This window comes from Lathamus discolor, chromosome 2 (genome assembly GCF_037157495.1).
Source record: "Lathamus discolor isolate bLatDis1 chromosome 2, bLatDis1.hap1, whole genome shotgun sequence".
NCBI lineage: Eukaryota > Metazoa > Chordata > Aves > Psittaciformes > Psittacidae > Lathamus > Lathamus discolor.
Genome location: NC_088885.1, coordinates 83,913,365 through 83,925,215, shown reverse-complemented (window position 1 = coordinate 83,925,215; position 11,851 = coordinate 83,913,365). Strand labels below are relative to the sequence as shown.

Here is an 11,851-nt window from a genome sequence, read left to right as displayed (position 1 = left end):
CCTGTTTTTGGACAGGCCCTGGCCTTCCAACCTGTTGGCCCGCTTGCCCTCGTGGCAGGCACCCAAGACTGGCAGGCACCCAAGACCAGCAGGCACAGAGGCAGATCTTTTTCTGGGTCCTATCTGACACCCCCCGGTTCTTTTTCCCTTTCTGTTTTCTGCAGCGTGGCCTCCCGCCAGGCCAGTGCCCTGGGCAGAGAGAGCCAGACAAGGTCAGGCCACGCTCTGTGCAAGCGGCCATGGGGAGGCAGCGGTGGGTGCCAGCAGCTAACGAGTGTGTGCCTGGGAGCAGCTGAGGGAGTTACTGTTTGCTGACACCCTCATTATGTTCCCGGCCTTCTCAGCATTCCTGGTCTCCGGCAGGAATGTGATGAAACATGAGCCGATATTTTCTCCAGCTGTGGCTGGAGAGCGTTTAGGGAGAGCTGGACATGGCAAGAGCCACAGCCGGTTCAGGGGTCTCTGGAGGCCACTTGGACAACCCCACAGAGGGTCAGAAAAAACAGATCTGCTGTTCCCAGCCCCATCACAGGGTACACCCTGTGGAGGCCAGGGGACTACCAGCACTGCGCTGCATGGGGGCATGTGGCCACAGATGGCAGGGGAGTGAGAGGGTACATAGGGAGCCCCAAGGAGAGGAAACCAGGTGAGGTGGGCAGGATTTAAAGGGCTCACAAGGTACGTGGGACCTTAGGGAAGGCCGAGCTTTAGGTGTACATGATGCTGGAGATTGCAGGCTACTTAAATATACAAAATAGTCTGTGAGACAGTCATTTTATGGGCTGGAGAAGCTGTACTTCTCCCTGAGACCGTCATCTGGATCTCTGCTGTGGTCCAGTGTGAGGAGAGGTGAGGCAGCAGAGTCTGGGCGGTGTCAGTCACAGGTATGAGCAAAGCCCTACCATCATACCTCTCCAGGTCCTTTTTAAAAGCAGTGGCTGCTCAAGTGTTTCAGGAGAGATGTTTAAATGTTTAAGGCTATGGTCCCATATTCAGCCTTCTTGCTGAGTCTGGGTGGCTCATACTTAGTCATGTGTGAGTACCCAGGGGATGTTCAAAATCAAACACTGAACATTTTTTGGTTAAGGAATGTTTTCACAGCTTCATAAGAACAGCTTTGGTGGCTTGCCAGATGGATGGATGAAGCATCTTCTCATGACATTTCAGTTTGCCCTGGCCTGATGAAAATAATGATCTCCTTTTAAATACTAAGTGTCTATTTAACAGGAATGCTAAAACTTTAGGAGTCGGTGTGGAAAAAATATTCTGACCATGGTATTCTCATATCAACAACACTTGGAGGCATTGCAGAAATAGTGAGCTTGTCTTGCATCATTTTATGGATACCCTTGGATTTCATTAACTTCAGGTTACGATGGTTGGCAGCATCATGCTCATAATTCAAAACCAATTTGCCTGTTGGATTGATTTCTCACCAGGAGGTATATTTTGCTTTTTCCAAATGAGAAGAGGACTTTAGATCACGCCAGATTATCAGAATTAATAAAACAGAAACAATCAGAATCGTTCATCATATGCAAATTGTTAGAACTTTACTTAAAGTAATTAGAGTATGAAAGCTATTGGACAATATTTGAGCACAGATCCCCGCCAAAGAAAGCATAGATCGTTCTTTTTAACAATGCAAAAACATACATCTCTGTAAATACATAAACAGCACTCAATTTTAATGCAACATATACTTTTATACTTTTGACCTTAGCAGTAATTTTAAAAATGTACAAAGTTTTAACCTTCATTGGTTTTTTTTTAGAGTTTAAAGAAAACCCGTGTTTAAAGCAAAGGAAAATGGCCATTAAAAAACAAACCAGTAGCTTTAGCATGTGTACAAATTACAGAAAGCAACATTTATTTTGAAAGAAATCAACTGGAATTCTACAAGTATGACAGAAAATGATGCATGAGGTAACATTTCATTTAACATCTAGGATCCCTGTACTGTAGTCCCGAATGGTGCTCTGGCTTGACACCTACAGTCCTTGCAAAATTGACTTGTTTAAGTAGTTGAGGATAGCTATTAGGCACACTGCTTTGCATAAGGATAGCTTTATCCTGAAAGAAAGAATCTGAATCTGACACTGAAAGATATTCTGAAAGAAACGAAAACCGAATTATACCTCTCAGGTGAAATATGCATTTGCCTAGTTTTCAGATTTGCCTTCAAATTACAGAAAGTAATTGGAAAAAAATGGGCCTTTTTCTCTCCAGAAAGGTATTTAGAGCATTTACTTTAATCCCAGTGCAACTGCAGCATGCTTTAAAGTGTAGCCAGCTACTGCTCTTGCCTCTTTCAGTGTCATAAGCCTGCTGAGAACATGACAAGACATTGTTCTGCAGAATATGCCATGGTCAGAGGACCAGGTCAGGAAAAGACAAGGCCCCCCCCAATGTCCCTTCCACTCTTTCCCAAGCAAGAGTCTTCAGACTTTGGGCTGCCCTTTTTTAGGATGCTGCATCCAGACACTAGTCCCTGCTCTCTTATTTTAAAAGTATTTTCATGAAACTAAAAACAAGTCAATTTTAGAGAACCCAAAGGCACAATTAGAACATGCAAATATGAATTCAGTATTTTTAGGCATTACTGTGGTGCTGTTCCCTGTAGTATCCAAGCGTCTCACCAGCATTAGCAAATTCTATTCTTTAAGCACCTCTTGCTAAAAGAATTCAGTAATACACCTAGTAGTATAACTCTACAAATGGTGCTGACCTCACGTGATGTGGTCAATGCTACCTTGAACCTTGGTTCAGAAACTGCATCTCCTTTGAGATGACTGAGACTTTCTGGAGGTTGCCTCTATACAATTTAGTTCTCCTCCATGATGATTTCCTCCTGTGAAGACAAACAATCCAAATAGTCCTCATTTTCTACTCTACCCATCAGCTTTTGCTCAACCTTCATATTTTTTACAGTGACCTTGTGGCTGGCCCTGCTTAAGTATGCAAAGGTGGAAAGACCAGGGTATGTGAAGCTTGCTTCTCCATTGCAAAAGGCCTGACAAAGTTTGCTGTCTTTTGTTCTCCTAGCACTATAAAGTTCGTCTTTATCTAGTAACTAGTATCTAGTAACACTGCCCAATAACCTTTAAAGGCTAGTGAACCTTTCAGTAAAGATGATCTGTAGGGGTTACAGTTGTCTCTAACCACTGGTATGGTCCTAGCAGGGTAATGCAGTGTGGGGGAATTGCAAAAGACACTTCAGCTCCTTCATTTGTGCCTCTCTTTCTTTCTATACATACTCACTGCTCCACACTCACTTTCTCACATGTGCTCCTCCTCAGGGACACCCAAAAACTTTCTGTCCAATACAGATGAAGCAAGGCTTTCCCAAAGCTTGGGAACACTGTGAGGCTGTGCTGCCCAAGCATCATTAAACACATTTCAGCCATTCCACTATGCAGAGTTGAGTCCTTGGTCTCCAGTTTGCATTTCTGTGGCCTGTGGTAGCAACATGCTCTGCCAGCATTGCAGAACAAATAACACAAGCAGCACAGAGGGCTCCAAACGCTGCCTATAATCCCAACTTCAAGTCCACCAGCAACGGGCAACATCTATTTCTCCTCCTCCTCCCAACAGCCAGTTCTGAGAAGGATCACTACCACCAGCTCACGCCCAGTGGAGGAATGACAAGCCATCACACCACATATTTCTAAAGGAGCTCTGTGCTTTCTGCCTCAAGCCACCTTCCCTTTCAGCAGATGAGCTCTCGGGTTGTCCAGCCATGCCTGTGTCTCTTACCACAAACCCTCCACAGGTTTCTGGCTTTGAGAAACAAAGGTGGAGGCAGCAACACTGAAAGCTTACCTAAAATAACAAAGCAGTGACAGCAATGTTCTGAAACATCAAAACCTGAGATGATCTAAGCTTGACTGCCTTTGTGATGGTTGTAGGGTTTCCGCCCAGTTTAACAACACAGGTTAAATTTTGCATCTTGTGCGTTTCCTTATGAAAAATACACAAGATATTGCAGGTAGATTTTTATTAAACCTAAAGTAAGTGAAGTGCACTTTGAACTATGTTAGAGAGTGATTAGATTTATTTTAAAAAGCTTACTGATGGTCATAAGTAACGGTATGTCATCTACAAAAATGCGTATATACCTTCAGCTTCTTTGGAGGTTTGCCTTTGCAATTTTGTGGTGCTTGCAAACTCCGCAGATAGAATCATTTGATCTAAATAACCAGTAAACTTATAGCCTGTAGCCTTGCAACTGTTTCATTATAGCTCAGGAAGGATTTTTTGTTTATAGTAATAGGACAAATAAAAGCAGAGTTACATTAGTGCTGCTTCAGAGAGCAAACTACAAAGTTGAGCAATGCATGTTAGTTCCAGACTCTGCTGTTTTCTGCATGTGTATATGTACTTTACTTTCCACCAGGCATTATTCTCATTAAAAGTTAATGCAATTAAAATTATTTTTTTTTTTTTTACAGTTTGCCTTTTTTTTTCTTTGGTCTTCTGTTGTGTTTTTGCTGAATTATGGATAAAGCTGTTGTTCCAATTTTAAAATACATCCTTTCCTAAGAGGGGAATTACAGGCTTTCATTTGTAGATAGGCCAAGCTGTTTTATTGCATAAATGCAAGTCTTTACTTTGCATTATCTTGATTACAAAGGGAGTTATCAGAAAGGGTAGATTTTTTTTTAATGCTGAATGATGCACATGAAGAGAGATGGGAGGAAGCAGGTAATAGATGCAACTGCTTGATAGTTCCAGGCGGTTTTGCTTACAGAGTTAATTGGAAAAGTGCAGTACAGTGTTCAAATATTTCATCTGCAGATACAATAGCTTATTTTTGCTTTGCCCTCCTTGTGGGTTCCCAGAGGGTGGGAGGGTACTCTACAGCTGGCTCTGCAATGTGAAAGGTTCGTCATCAGCAAAAGAATTTGTGCAGCTCATATTTTTGCTCAGATATCCGCATTGTTGAGCCCTAGTAGGCACTGTCTCTCAACCCTAACTGCAAACCTAAACAAGGCAAGCATTCTTTTAAGTCCCTTAAGAGGAAGGGACCTCTCTAGGTTCTTGATTGAATCAGAGAACAATTTAGGTCAGAAGGGGACTGCAGGCAGTCATCTATCCCCAAAGCAGGGCCACCTTAGACATTGGATCAGGCTGCTCATGCCCAGCTGAATCTGAAAGCTAATGGATTGTCCCTGGTAATCAGGCTCTCCAGCTCATTAAGCTATACATTTAGTTGTGAAACACATGAAGTCTTGTGTTGCTCAGTGCTTCAAACTGTTCTGTGCTGCTCTGGGGATGCAGTATTAACTTTGCTGGAAGAGTCTGGTTTGTGGTTTTATGGATCCTTAGAAAGTCACAAAGTGGCTGGAGTTAGGTAATGAACTTTAACTATTTTCATTCTTGTTTCTAAATAGACTCCCAGCAATTCCTGCTACTTCGCGACTCTCCTTTTCACCTTAGCAAAAAGATGAGTAAAAACCAGTCCATCAAAGAAGAGTTTTGTTGTAAGCTACATTTTAATCACAGCACTACTCGACATTCAGTCAGCATGACAATTACATTTTCCTTTTCAAAATGTCAATAGACAAAGTAAGCTTAGCAGGAGCCTTCATAAGAAAATAAGGAAACATCTGAAGATGCTGAACTAGGAATGACAGAAGATAAGGATGAGGTAAGACTAATAAATTGATCTGAGCACTAACAGGCTTGGTAATACTAAGGAAAACTATCTCCTCAGGGCTACAAAGACAAAAGAAACCTAAAATTATGAACCAGTTCTCCTGTTTTACTGAGATATAGTGGATATCTTGATGAAATGCTGAGACTGAAACTCCCTCTCTAAAACTACAATTAACTTGCATAAGCTGCAGCCAAAATGCCCTTCTGTGCAAGTATGCACTCCAAGCCAAGCTTAAAGCTTGATTTCTCTGCCCCCATATTTTGTCTTTGGCCTTTTTGTTCAGAAGGTGCCAATTACTGAGGAGTCTGGCAGTGGTTTTGCTGAGGAGTGCATCTATGCACTGACAACTGAACTTGGCTCTCCAATGCCTCTATGCAAGCTGTCCAAACTGAAGCAGGGAGCCAGGGCTCCCCTGCACCCTGCACCCCCCTGCTGCTCTGCACTGCTGCTATAGGTCAGGGCCATGCTTGGACCAAGTTTCCTGCTAAGCTGACAGTTCTGCCTCCTTTCATGACATTCTCAGGCTGCAACTAAACATAGTTTAGTGTTGCAGGGTACAGAATAAACGTGGAGCTCCTCTTCCCACTGGGGCTCGTCCTGAAAAAAATACGGTATTCTGCGCTTGAATTCTAGTAAAAAAGCAAACATGAACGAGGGAACGGAATCCTAACATTTTATGCTTAAGCTGGTATTTGGGAAATGCCAATTTTATACCAAAACTGAGATAATTTTGTCTTGTGTTTAAGTGATGTTTATGTGACATTTCCCCAGTGCAGCCCTGCCAGTTACTCAGAAACACAAGCTTAGTGCCTCTTTTCTGCATGTTATAAAACCTGCATGCCAATTTATTTCTGCTTGAAAAATCTTCTAAGATGTTTCATACTCTCCTCTCTGATGGCTCCTCCACTCAGAAACCAAAATACTTAGAGGTGGTATCTCATGGACACACTGCACCCTTCAGTCCCTCTCTGGGGCAGCTGAAAGGTGAGGAGCACCTCTGCCCTCTGGTTCACACCTCTCCATGCCATGCTGTTGTCTTTAGGATGGATATACAATACCCAAAAGCTCTGCAACATGTCCCTTTTCTCTCCCACTCCAGCTTACTGATATAAATCACGCTTTAGCTACTGGTATATAAGGTCTTCTGAAAGGGTGTTTTATTTAGGCTTTTATGTAGCTTTAAATTGAAAATTTTCTTTAAAATCGCTTAGTATTAGTCCCATATTAAGAACATGTTTAGATCTGAATCCTTGAGCCAATGAACCATATAAATGCTGTAATTAAAATGCCCATGCAACACCCTCATATACACACTCATGTACATATGAATGGCTTTCCAATACCCTAATGGCTATGGAAACTATACCCAGGTAACACCCAGCTGCACTCAAATCTGTGCTGATCACACCACAACCACAAAACCTCAGTGAGAGACAGAGCTGGTACTGCCACCTTGCCATCCCCTGCACTGTCTTGCATTTCACCAATGATGCTGGCAGTGGGGCTGGGATGATGGAGCCACAGGATACCCTGTTCCCGTTGCCACGTTGCAGCCCAACACCAAACCATGCCCAGCGACTGGCGCCTGGACCTGAAAGCATTTTTTCTCCCTTCTGTTTAAGCACAAGGCGCCATCCCACAAAAGAAGGCACTCTGGCCTTCAAAAGGTTTCTGTTCATGGCCTGCCCTGAATCAGCTGCATTCATCAGCTTGCTCTCTGTCTTGAGCTGCTCCCTCTCTGGCTGCAGATTCGGCAGAACACCGAGCAAGAGCCAGATATAAATCTCTCCTGCTCAAAGGAAATATTTAGCAGCAAAATGAGTAGAAGACAAAAGACTTCTCTATTACTCACCCGATCCTCTCACTCAGGGTGGCTCTATCTAACAAGCGGGCAACTGAGTGCTCCTGCCTGGAATGTCTGTGCCAGGGGATGCCTGGGAACCTGCTGGTGTGCCCAAATGGCCTCAAGCACTGGCTGGGAAATGCAGAGCTTTTTCCATCAAGTCCACTACTTGGTAAGCATGAGAGGCCTGCTTAGGGAAGTGAGGGGGGAACAAACCTCAGTGATTCCTCTTAATTCTGCAAAAGGAAAACTCAAGACAAGTTAACACAATTCTATGTACATATTAAAAGCCAAGGAACATTAATCCACAGTTTATGAATGTTCTTATGAGAGTTCTGCTCTTATTTCCAGCTGTGTGAGCAGTTCTGAAATTTAAGGTGTAGGATGCGGATCAGGTTTGTTCCTTTTTTTATTGTACCTTCAATTGTATAATTCAGTAATTCTCAAGAAAGTCTGGAAAGGCCAAGTCTTCATGTGAGTTCTTTGAGATGACTGAGCTCCAACTCTTCAACACAGAAACTTAGTAGGTTTCTATTGTAAAATATTTATCACAGAGATAGCCATTTCAAAAGCAATAACACAAGAGAGCCATTGTATTAGAACTCAGAAGAGTCCTTTTGGGAAGGAAGAGGTACAGGACAGGGCATGCACCAGCACCTGCCTGATGGAGACCCTGGAACCAGTGACGGCCTGACTGGAGCTTCTAGCTGAGTTGATCAGCTGCCCTTTCCCAGCCAGTAACCCATCAGAGTGGCTGTTTAACCAGTCAGGCTGAATTTGCCACAGACTGTGAGCTGGAGCACTGAGGTTTCAGGTGGTCACTGCAGCTCCTGGCAATAGTACCCCAAAGCAGAGCCAGGGGCAGCAGGGGACACGCTGATCACCCTGCCTCCCCATGCAGTGAGCACCCAGCCCAGCCTAGCACAAGGGGCTGCTTTGGACTCGCTCATTATGGACATGTCAGCGTGTTCTATTAATCCAGCAGAGCAATGTCAAGAAATACATGACCTGCAGGAAGCAGAAAGAGATGCAATGCACGCGTGCTTATGTCACTGCTGGAGTTCTTGCCCAAATCCTACCACTCCTGTGCTCATTCAGTATCTTGCAAAGTAAACGACTATTAAGGGTTAACCACACAACTGAAAATGTATCTTTTGCAATGCCATTAGTTTAGCCCTGTATGACCAATACTTCAGTTCCTTGTATTTGTTAATCTTCTATCTAAAGCAAAAATTTCATGTAATTTGTTTTTCGAAGTTTTACTTTTTGGTGTAATTATTACCTTGAAACTACATTGGTAATGCTCAAAATTCTTCAAAAATACTGCTGTTTGAATTTTAGTCAAGAAATATTACACAAAAATAGTTTCTTGCTTTATCTCTACAGCTGCTGAAAAAACTGCATCTTGTGGACTTGGGTACAAACATACTGGAGAAATCAAAACCACCTGAATAGAGAGGACTCAAATGGCCACTGTGTCTGTAACAGTCTATATACATATTATATACATAGGACTGTTTGAGAGAGCCTGTATTCACAAATGCGAACAGTATACATACTGCGCAAAGTTAATTTGTCTGAGTCATTTTTTTAAATCTTTTTTTTTTTTTTAAATCATTGTCAGAAACAAGAACAAACTTGTGGTGGCACAGAAAACATGTGGCTACTGGATTTACTCTGACCCTCCAAGTGTCACTGCTCATTAACTGTGAACTGATTTTGCAAATCTGTCCTTTGATACACTAATTTCTACTTTTTTTCCCTATTGCATTTGTACATGTAACAAATTGGTACAAATGTTTACAATAAAATGTAAAGTTCATTGATACAATGCCTTTCATGATGGCTGTAATTGGATGGCCGTAACTAGGCAACTCTGTAGCTTTTTAAGAGATGTTTTTAGCTGAACCTTGAAAAATAGGAAATGTATTGTAGCTTAAAATAAATGTACATAATATACAATATATATATTTATACACATGTGTATGTCCACATACACATATATTGATATAACATTTAAAGTAAAGTTTAGTTTGATCAGTTCTCTGAGTGCTGGGACTACCTGGCAAATAAATCTAGAAATGGAATTTGTCCACAATTAAATAATAATTTCCACAACTTAGAAAAATATACTTTGACTAAATAAGGTTTAAATTAACTGATTTATGGATATAGCCTGGAGGATAACAATTTCCAGACTGTGGCATGATTAAATCTGAAAGAACCCGAGCTACTACAAACCAGAAACGAACGCTGCCCTGCAGCCAAACACAGAAGTACACAGAAATATGAGCTGCTGCTGCAGCCATTATCAGTGGCACCCAAACCCCTTCTGGTCTGGTCACATTTTATATGCGTTTCACTTCCACCTGAATACAAGTCACCCACGCGATTTCATGCTCTGTGATTTAAGGCCCACTTCAACCACAAACACACAGCGCCTGCCGTCTTCCCCAAGTACAGCACTTTCTGACTGATATGAGCAGCTTCCCACTTCCACACAACTCTTGCCTTGAGAACTAACATATGATCACAGTCCCTAATTAATGACCTGGAGGACCATCAGTACTTGAGCTTCACCATACAGATTTTGATCTACTGCATAGGTAAATATATAATAGCAAAGCATACATAGATGTGTATGTGTAAAGTAGATGTACATAAACACAGTGTATGTGAGTATGCGTACATCTCTATATATAAAATTTCATGGAGCTATGTGTAGTAATGTGATATACCATGGTATCCTGCAAATGCTATCTGATCTTTCTTTTTAAATATATAGGCACCAGAAATAAGTAGAGCAAATCAACCTTTCAACGTTAAATCAGTGGACAAGAACTTTGGTAAAGCTTGTCAATATTTATTTCTTTTTAATTCAAATACAGTCAAAGTCTATCAGTTGCCATCACCCTCTTCACAAGAGGAAAGTGCATGTCTTTTTTGCTAAAGAAAATTATACGTAAAGTGGGGCTTAACGATTCAAGAAAATTCTGAATTAAATGTTTACATTTGTCAAAAGACTACTATCTTTCTGGTGGAATGAAAGCTAAATAGAGTTCTTGTCCTGTGTGCATTTTAGTTATTGTATGCATATATATATATAAATATATATATATATGTCTCTGTTTATGTACCTGTGTGTGTATATACACATCCACACACTTTTAACATGAGAAAAGAACCTGTTTTTCTCCACTTTGTATGTGGAGACTTACATGTTCCTCCCTGTCTTGTACCCTGTGCAGTATAAGCTCTAGTGATGAAGCCAAACAAAAAGATATAGTTTACCATAGTATATTAGTTTATGTAGCAAAGTCATTTTCAAGCAAGTAAAATAAAGCTCTGTATTCCAAACTTCTTTTCCTTTGCATTTCTCATAAAGAAAAGGAAGGAAAAGCAAAGAGGGAAGGGAGCAGGATTCTGGCAGTAGCACTGAGCCAGTGGCATGTGTGTGTGTGCGGGCGTGCAAGCGCATGCATGCACACACACACATGCACAGAAAGCAGGGCTTTGGTTGACAAATGCAGATTGTCCAGAGAAGGTGGATGCGTAAGGAAGACTCTACAGTGATGCAATTGTATCTTTTATGGTTGCATGGAGTGAGAAAACAGATTCAATTGGAAAAAAAGAGAAAAAGCAAAGACCTCTTTTTAGGTCCCTCATCAGTGAGAGCATACTCAGTATGCTAGAGAATTTATCTGAAACCTTTTAAATCAAGGCCTCTTTATTACAAAAATAAAAACAAACAAACAAAAAGTATGAGAGACGACAAGATGCTGAAGTGTCACTCCAATCGTCCCTGCAGAGAACAATTGCATCCCATTTATTATTCATTCTCTTCTCTCATTTCTACGATGTCTGTCATTTCCTCTGTGTGAGGCATGTCGGTCATTGCAGAGTCTTCACCTTCTGTAGCTGTTTCATTCTCATTCCGCTTCTTTTTCTAGATTGAAACAAGCATTCAGAAACCTATCAGTAAATTGTGCATGAACACAGTCCTATGGACTTTAGGCACTGGGAGAAGTGAGGTGGTAATAATGGTTTATTTTTTTTTTACAGTACGTTATTAAAAGCTAGAATATTTGTGTCATAGCTGTGGCTTGTCACTAATAACTTGGCTAACTTAGAAGGTTTCCATAACCTTCTGGGGCTCAGCTTTCTCCTTTCTAACATAAATGCAATAGTAGAGGCATTTCTTATGCTAAACAACAGCCAAAACAGGCTTCAGCATGACTAGAGGGAAGAGAGCATCTGGAATCTTTTACATCACAGACATTTTATTAAATAAAAATAAAAATCTCCAAAACAAAATAAAAACATGAGAGAAGATAAGCTGCGCTAGGGGG

At 41.4% G+C, this 11,851-nt stretch overlaps 1 protein-coding gene across 1 annotated transcript in view; it reads right to left on the bottom strand.

Annotated features, from left to right (window-relative positions):
• Positions 1-11,211: 11,211 nt before the first annotated feature.
• Positions 11,212-11,851, bottom strand: part of ANKH (ANKH inorganic pyrophosphate transport regulator) — a 96,580-nt gene continuing 95,940 nt past the window's right edge. The window contains exon 12 of the mRNA XM_065667586.1: positions 11,212-11,448. Coding sequence (XP_065523658.1) covers positions 11,332-11,448 — 117 coding nt within the window. The 3' untranslated portion in view covers positions 11,212-11,331. The remainder of the gene's footprint in view (positions 11,449-11,851) is intronic.